The sequence below is a fragment of the Lissotriton vulgaris genome, chromosome 5 (assembly GCF_964263255.1).
Source record: "Lissotriton vulgaris chromosome 5, aLisVul1.2, whole genome shotgun sequence".
In the NCBI taxonomy this organism is placed as follows: domain Eukaryota; kingdom Metazoa; phylum Chordata; class Amphibia; order Caudata; family Salamandridae; genus Lissotriton; species Lissotriton vulgaris.
The window spans coordinates 877,803,608-877,820,826 of record NC_141693.1 but is presented as its reverse complement, the minus strand read 5'-3'; the positions used below and the strand labels follow the sequence as shown (position 1 = coordinate 877,820,826).

At 44.2% G+C, this 17,219-nt stretch overlaps 1 protein-coding gene across 1 annotated transcript in view; it reads right to left on the bottom strand.

Moving 5' to 3' along the window:
* Positions 1-17,219, bottom strand: part of LOC147711736 (ubiquitin-conjugating enzyme E2 D2-like) — a 64,142-nt gene that overhangs the window by 18,600 nt on the left and 28,323 nt on the right. Inside the window, exons 2-3 of the mRNA XM_086922457.1 lie at positions 3,026-3,089; positions 2,900-2,931 (exon numbers count right to left, since the gene is read on the bottom strand). Coding sequence (XP_086778583.1) covers positions 2,900-2,931; positions 3,026-3,089 — 96 coding nt within the window. The remainder of the gene's footprint in view (positions 1-2,899; positions 2,932-3,025; positions 3,090-17,219) is intronic.

Genomic DNA, 17,219 nt, shown 5'->3' with positions numbered 1-17,219 from the left:
ATTACCCATAGGCATCGCAGCCAACAGGCACTGCAATCCACCCAACCAGCCCCAGAAAGATGCAAGGCTCAGGCATGCAGACCGGACCTTGAACCGCCATCCACTGACAAGCGGCTCCCCAAAACCTCTCCCTATGCGGGATGGCGCCAGAACAGCAATCACTTCTTGAAACGTATTACAGGTGCATGAAGCATTCACTGTGATTCTTCATAAAGTCTATGACAGGCCTGTCTGGGTTGCTTGTTTGGCTTTAAGATAGCAGACTGGGTTAGTGTTCCGGCTCCATTGATCCCAGTATCGGGAAGTCACAGGTTTCCTTCCTTCACGCCGCATCCTGTTCGGCAGGTAGGGAGTAAGTGAGCTCTGAGTGCAGCACACCGAGCCAGGTCTGCTCCAGGCGCCTGGAAAAGGTCTGGTTTAGAATCGAGGCTGGTAATGAAAGAGTCAGACCGAAGCAAGAAATGATGCACAGCGGCCAGTGCAGGTGCTGCCCAGCTCTGAAGACTCCAAGACTGAGAACTCTGCCAACTTCACACTGCCTTCCGTGCCGCTTTCTCACACTGCCCGTGGGGGCGAACTCCACAAACTCCCTTGTGTCAGCACTTCCCAGAAGTGCTTGCTCCTCGCACTGCTCTCTCGTGCCTCTTGCATCACTAGATACAAATTCTGATGCATGGATGGCCTCACTCAGCAACGTCTTTGCATAATCTGCCCGCTGCATTGAAAGACCTTCAACAAGGCCTCTGCCCCCTGGTTTGCTCCAAAGTTAAAAGAATTACAAGGGCACAGTAGACAGTTGGAACGCAGATGGAGGAAAAGTTATAAACCAGAGAAACTCACACTTTTCAAATCTTCTCTCAAAAAATGTCATCAGCAAATTAAAAGAGCAAATAAATCTCACTATACTAATCTAATTAGACAGGCAGCATCAGATCAGAAAACTATTTTATTGTTTAAATTGTCAAATCCTTTACACACCCTACAATACTCGAACACGAGATTCCACCATCACTAACTCTTTGTGATCATATTACGGACTTCTTGCATCAGAAAGTTCAAGACTTAAAGAGATTTCAAGTCAACACCTATCATGGACTCAAAGACCTGACCAGAACAACAAAACTGTGCTTAAATTCTTTAAGGAGGTCAGTCTAGAACAGTCACGTCAAGTTATCCTTTAATGCAAATCAGGGTCCCCTTTTGACCTACCCCCCAAAAGGTACTGCATGCCATCATTGACATCAATCCTACCATTAACAAAATAAACTTCATTCATGCAAGCAGAAGTGCCATCTAATTGGAAAATTGGAGCAGACAAACCTCTTCAAAGTAGCAATTACTTGATCCTAACACTCCTGAACCTCTGCCTCATTTCCCCTTTACCCTGCCCATGCCAAAAGTAAATACCCAACTGATAGCCTTCCTGGAAGAAGCTAATATTCTACATCCAAGTCAATCATGTTTCAGACCTAGACATTCAACAGAGTCAGCACTGCTACACACCACGGAAACACTGAAATTCGCCTTGGACCAAGGGAAAATGCAGTGCCGATCTTGTTGGATCTATCTGCTACATTTGACACGGTTTCCCATGGTATTCTTTGAGAGCAACACAAATCATATGGCATTTCCCATATGGCCCTTGCCTGGCTGAAATAATTTCTAAAGAATAGGAAACAAATAGTTACCCTCGGCCACTACCAGTAAGTGGAGAAACCCTTGCTCCCCGGAGACCCCAAAGGCTCTGCCCTTAGCCCAACACTCTAATATCTATGTGGCCCCTCTGGTCAACCTGATATTATCATTTAACATCGAAACTATTTCCTACGCAGATGATACTCAGTTAATTCTAACATTAGACAAAGACTCCACTGATGCAGAGTAGAATTTCCAACGCTGCCGACATCTATTGGATGCAATCCAATCACCTGAAATGCAACAGCCAAAAAACAGATCATGCTGCTTGCCAAATCAAATACCATTTTGCCTAAACAGTGGTGGCCAAATGACACTCCACCTCCGCCAAATACAGTGGATGTAGTAAGGAACTTGGGAGTAAAATTTGATACCTCACTATCCTTCCATCAGCAAACTCTCTGTAGCCAGCGTGTTTCCACCTGATAGAGTCTCTTAAAAAGTTTTTCGATTTGCTACCAAGTACAGCTAGAAAGACAGTTGTAGTGGCACTAATCATGTCCCAGCTAAAATACTGCAACAGCCAATATGCAGGCTCCAATGAGGCGGTCTTGAAAAAACTACAGATAGTAAGTAAAACACTGCAGCTCGCCTGGTCCTAGACTTACCTCGAGGGTCCTCAGCGTCAGCAGTCTTGAAAGCTTTAGACTGGTTGCCCGAACATAAAAGAATCTTCAAGAACTTGTTAACCACACAGAGCTAACAGGACCCAAGTACCTAAGAGCCAGAGTCAAACCGTATGTGACACAGCGCCTACTAAGATCATCATCAGCAAACCTGCTTGCGCCACCTAGCTTCCATCTGGCATCCAGAGGGAGCAAATTGATGGAATTCCTAGGGACCAAAGCATGAACTCCCTACCCACCCATCTCCGACAATCTATTTTTAAGAAATCCCTGAAAACATGGATCTTTGTAGCCCCGGACAAACTAGTGTTTTCACTCGTCTGATCTGGAAGGATTTTCCGCAGCTCTATCCTTTTCTTGTTTCCGCCTTAGCGCCAAGATGCTCCCAGGAGTGATAGTTGCACTCTATAAATATTTTCATTCATTAAAAACCTCACTCTTGGGATGGGGGGGGGGGGTAATCATGGGGAGGATGCAGATAGACCCGAAGTACAACAGCTATTTGAGAACTAGAACAATACTTCACTCGCCTGACATTTGACAACACAAACATTCAACATCCATAATCCCATACTTACAGGTCCCATGATTGTGGCTTGCCAATGGAACACTGAAAAGACAAAAGGGTTCCATTTGTTAAACAACAACAAAAATGCACACAGTAGTAAAAGTATGATGGAAATGTTAACCTGCCACCTACTTACAGTCATCCCCCACAGGTCCTGCAGAACACTGGGCAGGTGGGTCACGCTGCAAATCGTTCAATTCCTAAAGAAAAATGCAGAGATCAGGAACTTTACAACACAAGTCATTTAGCTACTGCACAGTTGCACTTTTCAAACTACCACTAATAAAACGAATGCACGAGACAATGCTGATTTTCCATTTACTCTTGTAAAGTTAGAGGTCTGCTGCAATTTCGTACTTTGGTACTTACTCTACACCAGGAAGTCCTCATCAGCCACTTATGAAAAATATTTTTTTTTTAGTAAAAATTGGTTACCCTAGATATCTGATTCAATACGGATTACACAACTGGCCTGAGTTTTCCTAATTCAAGCCACCCCTCTGCCAATTTGCCACATTAGCCTACTATGCAGGAGTGCTGCCACCATACAAAGGGCAAAGCAGAATGTTTGTCAGCAAACAGGAGTAGGGTGCCTCAGCCTTTGGCAATCAGATTAGTCATCCTCTTAGAAGTGATACCCTTGCATCCTCTAGCAAGAAATAAAAATGTACAAGAGATTTTAATTTAAGACCCAGACTAAAAATCTTTGCTGCCAAGTAAATAAAAAGCTGTTCTTAAACACTCCTCCAGACAAAGAAGGGCCTGGTTTTTATCATTACACAAAGTGTTTTCCATACTCTTGCTCTAGCAAGAGACTCAACCAAGACCAAAGCTTTCCATGTTTTTGGCTGGCAAAACTAAATCCCGGCTGGATTACAAGTTAACTTTGCCCCCTGCATCCTGCAGACAGCATGAGGACAAAGACTACTCTGGCACCATCAAAACCAGATTCTACGCACCACTGCACCACAGCCACCCCCAGCCTGTGTTGAAGTTGGCCAATGGGGTCAGCGTGGTCCCCGCGTCTCAAGGTAGAGTCCACTGTGGAGAGACTCCTCGTGAACTGCAGATGTTGCCTGCAGCCTCTTTTGGCAGGCCCCCTCAACTGTGTGTGTTGCCGGACGGAGAAACCAGACACCCCAAAGACCCTCTGCCCCCAGACACCGCATCTGGGGGAGAAGAGCAAAGGTGTCCCCGACATCACAAGAACCAAAGCAACTAGTTGGTTTCACCGGACTGGCCAGAGTCCCCTTCTGCAGCCTCTTCGTGACCAAACCGATCTCCATTGGTTTGAATTGGGCACCCGACTACGTTTACACCACTGCACCCTGCCGCCCTAGTGCCACTGGAGGGGACCTGTTGGTGCAGCCTTGGACCTTGTCCCGTACTCACATTTGACCCTGGACACGGAGGTCGCTGACAACAACTGGTAACCCGCATAAGATTTTCCTCCCAAAGGTTGATATGGCAGAACTCAGAAATTGCACGGTCAACTCTTTGAACTTAAAAGAATTCATGTTTAAAAACATACTTACCTGAACGATTTTCTTCTGATGCCTAAACATATGTAAAGATACTTGCTATTTTTATAAATTGGTGTGGATCGCCTCCTTGAGTAGTCACCATTAATACCCTAAGGCTTCTCAACCACAATACCCCCCAACAGAGCACGTTGTGACTGCCTTAGCAAGCAACTGTCAACTCATTAGGAAACCATCAGTATGGTTACACAATCGATCTCATTTTGATAGATCACATAGAGCAAGCTTCCTACACCTTTGTGTCCCTCAGATTACTCCCTCCTATATAGTGCACAAAGAACTAGGGGTACCTTTGCTCACTGATTTTATAGCTCTCAGGAACCTTATATGTTGGGTCTACATCTGGATTAAAAGGGCACAGCTAAAAAAAAGCACTTTTCCAGGACTGTTTATCCATCAATTTTACACTACAAATTCCTCGACTTGAGTAAATCAAGGAATTGCTACATAACATAGGATGGGGGGACCGGTTTACTTGTTTGGATAAGATTGTTAAGGTACATCGTGGCTGGGTTAGTGAAAACATTTTAAGACTGACGACTGGGGAGAGAATCTGTGGCCCTTCAGAAGGTGTTGGGGCAAGGTTATCTGCTGTTGAAAACTACCTTATCCACAGAACCCTATCTCACCGTTGTGATTTCTAACCATGCTCTATTCCTGTCGCACAGATTTAGGCTCAATCTGTTGCCCCAGTTACTAGCTTCTCCCCTGGGCTGGCAAGAGGTATCCTCTCTACCACCCTGCAGCTGCGACCAGGTGTTTCTACAGGACACCATGCATTTTACCTGGTTCTGTAAACTGTTTGCGATACCGAGAAAGGCATATTTAATTCCTCTTTTAAAGAACAACCTGCTCTCTTGTTTTTACAAATGCTATCTGTGGATATTGTTTTTTATGTTGCTAAACCGCTGTGAAACCAAGGAACTCTATGAGGGATTGATTGTAGTCTTGCACAACTTGAATTTTAGATCAATTATGTATTTTTATGATATTAACTATTTACTTGTTTTCAATCAGAGTTTTTGCTGTATGTTGTGTATGTTTTTTTTTTTAATCATAACCGAATAAAGCTTTCGAAAGTTGAATTGGATTTAAATGGTTTATAGGTAGAGCTACTAGCGCAATAACCATATGTAGGTTTCCACCATACAGCCTCTGTGCGAGGACGCCCTTCTATAACCTATAGGTAAGATTATAGATACACATTTAAAAATGCTACGCAGACAATAGTTTGGAATTAAATACAAACCAAGTCTCACATCAGTCTATTCAATCTACGTCCAGAATTGACCAGCAATGTTAACATTCTTCGAGATATTTTCCTCTGTATACACATCACTGTGGCCTCCCCCTTCACATCAGTGCCGGGGGTGGTATGTAAACTGGTTAACCCGGGTGCAGAACACTGGTCTAACTCTACTGGAAGATAAATTCCTTTTCACGGCCGGCGTCAAATACCTCCTAGAGCCCCCACCCCTCCCAGCTGTGTTGGAATGGGAGTTGGTGATCAAGCACAACATGCAGAAGAGTCATACACCAAAAATGGTAAAAGAAATCCTTGACTAGAATGGGGACTCTGCCGGCACCATCCAGTGGTCTAAGTATGGAAATACACAGACTCCCCAAATACAGGAAAACCGCCAATTTAAGTAGAAGAAGGTGATACATTTAAAAATAAATACATAAATAAATAGGGAGGTGCAAGTGAGGTTTTGAGGCAGAGTTAAGGATCAGCTCTAAAGTATCTAGGATCAGCTCTAAAGTATCCAATCACTGGCCGAATTAGGAAAACTGCTTCTTCATGTGCTCTGGTAGGCTGACAACTGCCAGTTTGGCCAATTCCCACAATGCATGCACATAGCAGGTGGGGAGTTGTGTTTTGTTGGCTGTACGAAGAGCTAGAATGCAAATGCAAAAGCCTTCCAGACCATGACATCAAATCTCAGGCTATCAGTCTAACGTAGTTGGGCTTTAGTTTGAAAATCAAATCCACAACGGCCAGGCTCTGGCAACACATGGAAGGACAGAATTTAAGGTCATCTGCCGTTGGTCTGTGCCATCTAGCAATTTCTGTGCCATCTAGCAATTTGTCTGTGAACTGCAGGGTCAAAGATGGGCTTTTCGTAGACATCCAGGAAAGGTTCTAGTAGTGCCTTAAGAAATTGAAGCAAGGACTCTGTAATTGAATAACTTTGTAAGATTGCCATCAAAATGTTAGACTTTGGTTCCTCGGAGGACAAAATCAGTTTCAGAGTTTCTGCAGCTTCATGCACCACATAAGTATAGTATACTTTTGTTAAAGCCCTGAAGAGGTAGGGGATGTCCCTTTCTGGAGAGGCATCAGTACCACTGGCATTTTGTAAGACAAGATAAAGGCAGTCATTAAAGTAAGGTAGAAGCAAAGTAAATGCCTCAGATTCATTATATTTCATGCAATCCTAATCCTCAAGCAAGATTATGGCATCTAAGCCAAATATCTTCCTAGTCTGGGTAACCTCAGGGCCCTAGAAAGACTATTCCTTAAGGCAAGTTCTGACCTTCTCTTCCCACCTGAAATATTTCAGATGACTGATGATGGATGGTGCAGATATCGACTCAGAGCATGGTGCTGTTGTAGGCTCTGGACAGACACTATGGTCTGCGACATTTTTGTGGGTTCCAAGGCTGGAGTTGGAGTCATGAAACATTAGGATTGGAGCCACCAACTGGAAAGAGTGGGTCTGCCCTTGTGGAGTGACTCGTCCATCCTAAAGCCACCAAACGGGGCCAGACAAAGGGCTCAAGGAGTGTCCACAAATGAAACCGGAAATTTGGGCTGGATCTTCTACAGCTAAAGAACTGGTTTGGGTTACAAGAGCTCGGTTCAGGAGAAAAGCACCGACTCTGAACTGTCAATAATATGTTCATTTTGTCAAAGAGGATTACACTTTCCTATGGCTCTCTCGGTTTCTTGTCAAAGAACTCTTGGGAAATCCTACTCCAACCGTAGAATCGTGCAGTTGGAAATCAAACATGCAGTTACTACTTAAATTATTGTGACTGTTGTGATTTATATGATACATTAGTCTGTATTTTTTAAGCGCATGGCTACCCAGAGGAATCCCAGCGCTTGGTGGTTACGGAGCCCTGTTTTAAAACAACCAGGTTTTGAGAAGCTTCCAGAAGGAGATGGGGGGGGGGGGCACTGAGTGAAGATGTGGAGGGAGGATGTTCCACAATATGGCTGTGTTATATGAGAAGGAAGGGACTCCACATCTTGCCCTTTTAGTTTTAGGGACTAAGGCCAGAAATAAGTTAGCCGAACTTAAGCATTTCCTGGGAAGATAGAAGGTGATGAGAGAGAGAGAGATTAAATAGGGCGTCCATTCCCCCCCCCAGAGAGTCTTTTGGACTATACATAGGAATTTGAATTTAATTCTTTATCTGTTAGAACATGAACCAGATCAAACTGCCAAGTCTTACCATAAGAATAAAATCAACTGAAAAATACTGCGGCGTTTAACTCATCTCTGTACTTTATGGTGCAGGGTACTTCCATGGATTCTGGTGTGCAACCAATCTATGAATGCAAAATCAGGACACTTAACGGAAGGAGTAAGGGCCTTGCCCAAAAACAACTTTGCTTCCCAGTCCCTCAAGAACACTACCTGCACACCACGAAGTCCTGGTCGGAGACAAGTCTCCACAGGCATATGTTGAGTGGCTTTAGTAGAGAAATCAGTTTGTTACACCTACAAGGTTTGAATCCCAAAACCGTCGGGAGTAAAAATCTGACTTAGCAACTGTCTAAGCAGAGGAATTATTTTTTGATGATGGAAGCAGAGTTTAAAACCCCTTTAACGAGACACCTAATACAGGCATTGTTATTAGCTCTCGGATTCCTTGATTTGCAAGTGTCATCATGTCTAGTGAGGGAAGTTGTGGCTGAAGTGGCATCGCTTGACAATGCTGGAAAGTTACTGATGGGCAAAAAATTTCCAGACCAGTCTGACACCAGGGGAAGCATCATACATTGTTCCTGGCATGCGCCCTCTTTGTGGGCTCCCAGGGTACAATGGTATTCCAGAATGAGCTGCATGATGCTTGTGCATCCCCCTTCTGTAATTAGAGCGCTGGAGCACATGTAGTGCCAGTACTTTCACGAGAGGGGGTTTCCTCATTTGCATGGGGCCGTGAACAGATACAAATAAGGGAATAACTTTGCCTCTTCGTTCACACCTTATACAGACATGGATACAAATTCAAACATGTTTAGGAGGCGCACTGAAAGTGTGTCACAAAAGGTGGAAAGTGTGTCTTTTTAAGACATTCCTCTCGGGAGGAGGAAGAAGCAGGGGTTCCATGGACTTCCCCAGACACCGCCCTGCAGGTGCATGCAGTCACTCACTGCACCTGCCGTAAGGGGATCTCTCCCCTCTTGAAAGTGCAGGTGGTATGCCGCTTGCACTGTGAAACACAAAGCAGATTTGAAGCAGTCACTCCATCTTTCACTTGAATGTGCTGCCCCCAGGCCTAAGCGAGTTAGTGGCTGCACCAAGGGAAGCACATTCTGCATAATGAGCCACACTTTTCCAGTTTGCGTCTGGCGCACCTTTTGAAAGGTGTGCCGGGTGCCCAACAGGGCAAGCACGCCATTTGAGGAATTTGTAGAAAGATGTATCAGCCAGAAAAATAACATACCACTTTCCTTAGAGAAGCAACAGAAGATCCCTGTACTCCCAGCGTGTGTACATGTGTGGGAGGGGGTATGACACCTCAGTAAGCAAGACATTAGAGGAAACTAACATTCTGACAAGAGTGGACAACTCAATGTACAAAGGTGCCTTGAACTCCAGCAGATTTACTTCGATTTAGCTACTTTCTTACAACTGTTGAAGGATTTCAAGAGTGCCGGTTATGGGGGCAATTTTAAAATGATTCCTAGAAAACAAAGTAGGTTGTTAATAGGGGGTTCAAACCATTTATACTATGAGGTGATTTGTAATGCCAACTGTAGACTTGAGAAGTCCAACGGCATCAGCATACAAGTCTCCTATCTGAAGTACTTATCATGGATCCACTTAAACATTTTTTTTTAAATGGTGATTTCTACCGTTCTTAAACTAAGTGTATTACAAAGTGTTGATTACCAAAAACTGTATACCTATTAGTGCAATATTTACATTGAGGTCATTATACAAAATAGCTCTTGTGGAAACCTACAACAGAAAATGTATATTCATACTTTACAACTGAGTGACTGCAACAACAAGGCCATTGGTCACATCTCATGTATAGGTGACACTTAATGGCAAAAAGATACAATTATACAAACTTAGCATGATGCAAATGCATATTGTAAGTCATTGAGAAAAACTTCAAATCGTGGTGCCACAAGTAGGCATCCAACAAAAATATTATTAACAAGCATTGGAGATTTCTTAAATCCTTGAGAGCATAATGATCAAGGATGTAAAAGCATGCTGTAGGAATACTGTCAGCAAAATAAAAAAAATGCAAACTACGCTCTCGAATTATAACACCTTGGCTGCTAGGCGTTCCCCCCCCCCCTGTGCTGAAAATTGCCATTTTGCTGGTGTCATGACGAGCTCAGCTCGTCATCAGCACAGCTCAACTGTGCATCATGACGAGCTGAGCTCGTCATCAGCACAGCTCAACTGTGCATCATGACGAGCTGAGCTCGTCATGAGCATCGAAAGGGTTAATGAAGCGTGCTATGGAGGTATTTGAATTAGGCAGACATACAGAAGAAGACTCACAAGCCAGTCCTCAATCATTCACTCGAAGCATAATCTAGACTACTAGAACGGTTTCTGCTGGCTCCACATGGCTGAACACATCTTTTACTTTGCAGTAAAGCTTTCAATTTCTTACATAGACCTACAGAAGGCAGGATCTCTAGTTGTTAAAGGCCAGATGTATGTACACTGGATTCACTAAAAGTGGTTCAGTTTGCACACAGACTTTCAGCAAATGGAAGTATGTATAGATTGGGATCGCAAACACAGCAATGCGACCTACCTCAGGAATATTGAGTTGGACAGAATGTAGAACAATGTTATACATTTACCCCAGTACAAGGATCTGGGCCTAAATCCATCTTTTTTGCACTCCACACCACCCTGGGTTAGACACTGGCTATATGCAAATCAGCTCTGACCCTGTGCCTCATGGGAACAGTCCAGTCCGAACTACCAAGCCATGTCTTTCCCAGACCGGAATCAAGCATCCAAGGACCGGTTTCTGGCTATCTGCCTTCATCAGCCTGGATAGCTTGACTCCAGTGGTGTGGAGAGCCTGGGACTCACGTCTGAGCATCCGCAGCACACTCGGGGTGAAAATTGCAAAAAACACAGTTGATAGACAGAATGTAGAACAATGTCATACATTCACCCCAGTACAAGGATCTGGGCCTAAATCCATCTTTTTTGCACTCCACACCACCCTGGGTTAGACACCGGCTATATGCAAATCAGCTCTGACCCTGTGCCTCATGGGAACAGTCCAGTCCAGTTGCTTGAATCTTCGTAGGCTAGTAAGCCAGGTCTCACACAATATAAACTGCCAAGATATTTAGGTCCTTGGCCTTATTTTCAACTGCCTTAAAAGCTGCTTCAATGCTAGGTAATCCCTGCATGCCGCTACTGTTTACAGTACATTGCTCAAAAGAAGCTCATCCGGTTTGCTTTCCTGATAGGAGTTTTTGGTTACCAGATCAGCTGCCATGGTAACCAGGAACAAAAACACCACTGCCCTCTTAACTGTCCAGGCCATGTCCCTGGAAACAGGTTCGAAGAACAATTCTCTGCAAGCCATCAGTTTCAGCTAGCTTGACAATGAGGTTGCACTTGTCTAAATAGTTTGCTATCTTTACTGCTGATATCGTAAGGCTACAACCAGCCATCTTGACAGTACAAATATACATCTTTCGGACACCGGTCTTGAATGAATCTGTCAAAAACAAAAAACAAAACAAAAAAAAAATCTGTTTGACTTTTAGTGTTCATTACGGATCATCTTTACATTTCTAAGAACATTTATTTTTGCATTTCCATCTCATTGTCAAGAGCAGGAAGACATCCAAAATGTGCTGCGGTATACTCCTCCTTCCTCAACCCACCCCCTGTGGCAAATAGTGATCGTGTTGGGGTGAGACAGGAAAAAAAAAAAATAGCGCTGTGGCGACGTAGTGGGAGCAGAGCACGTAGACTGGGGTAAGCAGCCTAATCAGATTTCTCCCATTAGAAGAGAGCCTAACAACTTTCAGATGTGAGGAGGGTGTGAGGCATGTGACAGGTGCGTAATCTGGCTGCAAAGCTTATATGGCTGGAGACTCCCGTGAGCAACTGCCACTCTGGAGCTTGCCTAGGACCTGTCCATTAATCAAGTATAAGAGTACAGAAAGGGTTAAAAAGTTCATATGGTGCAGCTGTGGAAAGGCGTTCCGAAAGGTGGAGTGCTGCAGGGCTCCTCCCTTAGCCCCACACTTTTTATGTCTCAGCTGGCGTTGAAGCGTGCATGCGCTACTCGCCTCGAGACATAGTAATCAGCTTAGTTTGGAGAAGGGGACTATAGGTGCGCCCCTCATTTTCATTGGGTAGCGTCAGTGTTTGTTTAATGCTGGCTTCCCATTGAAAAGGAGGGTTTTAGGTTGCCTCTCTTTCGCTTTTTGGGTTGGCCTACTTGGACTCCCTTGCCTGCTTTACGCCAGTCGTAAACGTTTTCTTATCTTTATGGGGCCAAGTTTTTAAATATATGGCCCCATAAAGACAAGAGATCACCGCCGGGCGCTTCATTGGCTGTGGACTCCTACGTCACTGCGAGCTCCGCTGGGATTGGCCCAGCGTCACAGGTTGCCTAGCAGCAGAGGGGGGTTAGTTTCCCTCTGTTGCTCTGCAAATGTCTGATCCGCAAAAATAACTCCCAGCCTCCAAAAATGGTGCGAGTGGCCCTCGCCAGCAACCACTGCCTTACAGTAAGCATTGATATCTATAAGAGACCACGCAGCCCTGCATGAGGTGGGGTTTATTTCACAGGCTCTACTCAGAGCAGCGGATTTTTCAAAGGCTGTCCTTGAAGTGCTTAGCATGTGGTTGAGATTGTGAAGCTTAGTTATAATTTATTTCCTAAACCGTTGTTTTGCAGACCTTACTCCAACCAGAAGCTAGTGAACGTGACATTTCAGAAACAAGTTAGTGGGCTGGCTCTGTCCAAAGCCCAGATTTTGCCTCACTACGATTACACACTGGCTGTCGTTTGCGGCCCAGCAGCTATAATTCCGACCTCGGAGCATGGGGAACCACTGCCGAATTCTGGCTTAGACGCAATAACTTGTGAATATGGACAAATTAGAATGCTCCTTTTGCCAAAAAACAAAAAAGGCTTCATGTTGGCCGGTCTAAACACAAAAAAGATTTTATGTTGGCCAGTTATATTACAAAGCACTCGACTGTTTATAAAAAAAAAATTTTAAAATACAACCGTGGTTTCAAAAGCTGTGCCGCAGCAGAAATTTTGTTGGTTGTGCATAAAGTGACAATTACACCGCAGGCCACGGTGAAGCTGCGCAAATTCCTAAACTCTGCTGGAAGCTGCAATTCTTGTGCCTGGCTGCTTTGTCCCATGCATCTGTTATTTCATGGTACGCTGCTCCAAGTAATTGTTGTTATTCCACTTAAGTTGTGCGCGTCCACGTTCTGGTGCACACGCACGCGTTAGCGGCCACATTTGTTGCAAGTCTGAGACTAGCTGTTGTTGTAGTACTTTATTCGATAAAAGCATTTATCATAAAAGTAAAAACCAATTTCAAGTACAAACAACCCTTAAGAGTTAATACAAAACAGTATACAGATTTTAAAAGCAATAAAAAGGCATATATACAATTAAAATTGAACGGACCAGGAGGGCCATTAAAAAACAAACAGAATAGCAGCAGGGTCAGACACAGTTGGCCTAAGTTATCTTTTGGTACCCTCGTTTGAAATCATCTTTCTCTGGTTTGATCGTATCTGCCAGGCTCTTCCCAAATATTTTGCAACCCCACACACCAAAGTCAAAGATGTTGTAAGAATGCGTAGGGCGTTAAGATGCCGTCTGTAGCCCAACTCCCTACAGATCGGCCTAAGCCACAGTCTTCTCGCCCCCCTATAGGCTCTACAAGCAAACATGAAATGGGCTAAAGACTCTTTGGGGCATGGGAAACATGGACATGAAGTATGGTCGGGCAGGGAAGATCTCCACTTCTGAGACTAGCACCCGCAACAGTTTTAGGGGCGAGCTACAAAGTAACCTTTGGTGAGGGTCAACAAAATACCATGAGTGAGTAACTGGAAAGCTGCTCGCTGGAATTTCCCATTTATACGGGTTACTTTCCCTGAGTAGAGAGAGGGACATGAAGCGTTGACAGAATTTTGGCTGCTTGCTCATGCGACTCAAGGCAGAGGAGCTCATGGTGGGGGCATTCGGTTTGTTTTCTGGGAGAAGAATTAGGCTGGCACGTGGGCGGCTGTGCTGGTTTGAGATATTAGTTGTGATTAACTGCACCATGGAAGTCAGCTGTTAATTTTGGCTAAAGGGGGGTGGCGTAACAGCCAGAGCTATGGGGGGGAACCTCTATACGGACCTATATTCCTTTACGTCTGAGCATTAAAGTCTCTGCTAAGTTACAATTGAGATGCTACATAAGACAAAAAATTCATTAAGACATGAAATGTATATTTGATGTCTTTCATTTATTTTATATCTCTTGCATAACAGATTATTTTTTTCATTTTCTAGTCGTCATTTTATCAAAGTTACAAAACAGTGATATGGTAACATGTGTATATATAATTAAAACATGCATGGTCGGATCATATCTAAGCAAAACCCCCTAAACAGTACATATAAAAAGACTTTCACGCATACCATCATTCATACGAATTCAAACTTTCATACTAGTGATTCTAACATTACTAACAATAACACACAACAGTGAACATGTATCGTGTCTTCCGATAGACTCCTCAGAATATGGCTAGAACCCGTTATCTTATTTCTTCCTTTTTGTTTTGAGGGTTAGCAGTTTTTAGTACTCTTTTCCTTTACTTCTCCAAACTCTGATTTCTGATTTTAAACTGAGGATGTCTGATGCGTATGGCCTACGTACATTTCGGTGATGTATTAAATTTGCTTCACCTTCTTCAGGGCCAACATGTAAATGGACAACAGACGAGTGCATACATACAGTTAAAACCAAGGGGTTTTCAATATCTGCGAATAGAACATATATACCATGTTTAAATTATGAGCATCCTGAATTCAGATCAATGTTTAGAAGGTTTAATTAAACTACTTCATGCTATGGGCTAACTTGTGGCTTGGTCAAAGATAGAAATGAGTCGGATGAGGAAGGAGAACTGAGTAGTGTAGTACCTTATCAACCAAGCTGTAAAGGCAAGTTGTGAGAGAGAGTAGTTCAGTGAAGCCTTATACTTCCCAAGGGGATAAGAAAAACAGATTAAGTGACACCTGGTAGGTGAAGACATGCATGACATGCGTGTGTCATCTACAAGTAGATGAATTAGTTGATTATATCACCTGTGTCAGCGTTGACACTATTAGGACCCTTTTAGAAAAATAGATTTAATGGGCAGTCGTATTGTTGTATCTCTGTGCAAGTAAATTCCTGTAGAGAGGGATAGAAAATTGAAGCCTCTTAGATTTCTATGCTATATTTTAGAGACTTTTTTATATATATATATATATATAAAGTTGTTTGTAACTGCATATTACCGAGGGTTTATGGATCCACTTGGTGTATCTGCGGTTTGGATTAAAAGCTGTGATGTAAGATCTCTGGACTCATTTTGTAGGTCATTATTTCTTTGGGACCTGAAACAAGACATCAAGGGTCTAAGATTTATAACTGGTACCTAGGTATGTTCTTAGTTTAAAAGTTGACTAAATAAACAAGTGCCTCGGCATCTGACCTATCGAGCAAATAGGACTTTTTAGTCAGGGGTAACGCGATGTTTTCTGTGTTTGTAGTTACTGTGTTGCTGGGCGGTAGCAAAACTTCTCTTTTTTAGTGTCCCTACATGAAGTGCGTACTACTATCCATATTTACAACAAATCCGCCTATTATAAGCAGTGAGATATTAGCTTGTAGCAGTCTGTTGCTGTATTAAATGATAATAGAAGAATGCTGCGCTGTAATCATCGTGATTAACAGCCAGAGCTGCAAACTTTGGGGCTGGGGAACTAGGTTCGAGCTTCTGAGTCTGTTCTACATCCTGTGATCCTGGACAAAGATGTGTATAGGATGCACCACACTGAAGTGTCAGCAGGAGAGAGCGGGGAGAAGACCGGGCACCTCTACATGCAGCTGTTACCGGCGAGATCACGGGAAACATCATTTACCACGAAGGCATTACCACTACTCACGTTTACCACGTGACACTTACCACGCAGGGTGCCTTCCACGCAGGGTACCTTCCACGACGTCTTTACCACGGGCTAGGGGGGAGACGTGGTATTCCTTCAAGTCGATCTGCGTGGGCATGGGGGGGCGGAGGGGGGGGCTCGGAGGGGGGCTGGGGGGGGGGGTCTCCCCCCCCAAAAATAACAAGCAGGTTACTTTAACAAAAAAACGAACATAAATTTAAAAGAAAGAGGAAAGAGCCTCCCCCAAAGACGTGCCGTGTACGTCAAAAAAGCAGTCCTTTTTTTATTTTAGTATACGTGTTTTGACGCTTGTTTCAAAGGAGGATGGAAGTAAGGGCTCGTGGAGAAAGACGTGCAGGTAAGACGTTTCTACTCGTAGTAAAATGCTACGTTGTAAATACCAGCGTGGTAAAGCCACTTGCGAGGTAAAATTCGCGTGGTAAAGCCATGCGTGGTAACTGAAATCGTGGTATAATCATATATTCGCACCACACTGAAGTGTCAGCAGGAGAGAGCGGGGAGAAGACCGGGCACCTCTACATGCAGCTGTTACCGGCGAGATCACAGTTATTAGATGTGCCAGCAGACAGTACCGGTCAGCCCTACGAAATGTCAGGTAGGCCGCAGGCACGACCAGCAGCCAATATGCTCTGCCGGGTGCCCCCTGGCGGCCCCTAGACCAACTCAGTGCAGCACACCTCCCGGGCGATCAAGGGTATGCAGCGACACCACACCTTAGGTGCCGGGAGTCTCAGGCGGAGGCTGCCGGAACAGGCCCGGTTAAGGTGGTCTTTGTCCAGTGCTCTCTCACTAGGCACCGCAGCGTGCCCTGGCCGCATCCACCGGGTACAGGATTGCTCATAGGCTGCTCACATCCAGATGCCACCAAAAAACGAGTGACGGAGCAGGATTATCAGGAGTAGGTTTGATCCCTCCCGCAGAGCGAAATCAAAAACGCTACTATCTTGATGCAGTGCGAAGCCACGCCATCAACCGCATGTACATTATTTTACACGGTCTCATCGCCAAGTATTTCATTTGTGAAATGCCTAATTTCAAAGAGCAACTCCCGTTGTTGATGCGTTAGCGGTAAAATTATGAATTCTTCAAAGTAGATCTAAATTGGAACGCTAAGTTGGTCCCTTGTACAATACCTTGTTTTATACAAGAATGCTTAAATAACACTGCTTACTAACACCTGCAACTGATTCTTTACCTACCTCAGTCTAAACTTCGCTGGTTTGCTTTACTGTTCCACAACATCCTGCACGGTTGTGCACAGGGTAGGAGCTGTGCTCTTCCGATCAGTACCTGGAAAACGGTTGCGGTTTTGATGTAGGTAAGCAGGTGTCACACAATTTTATT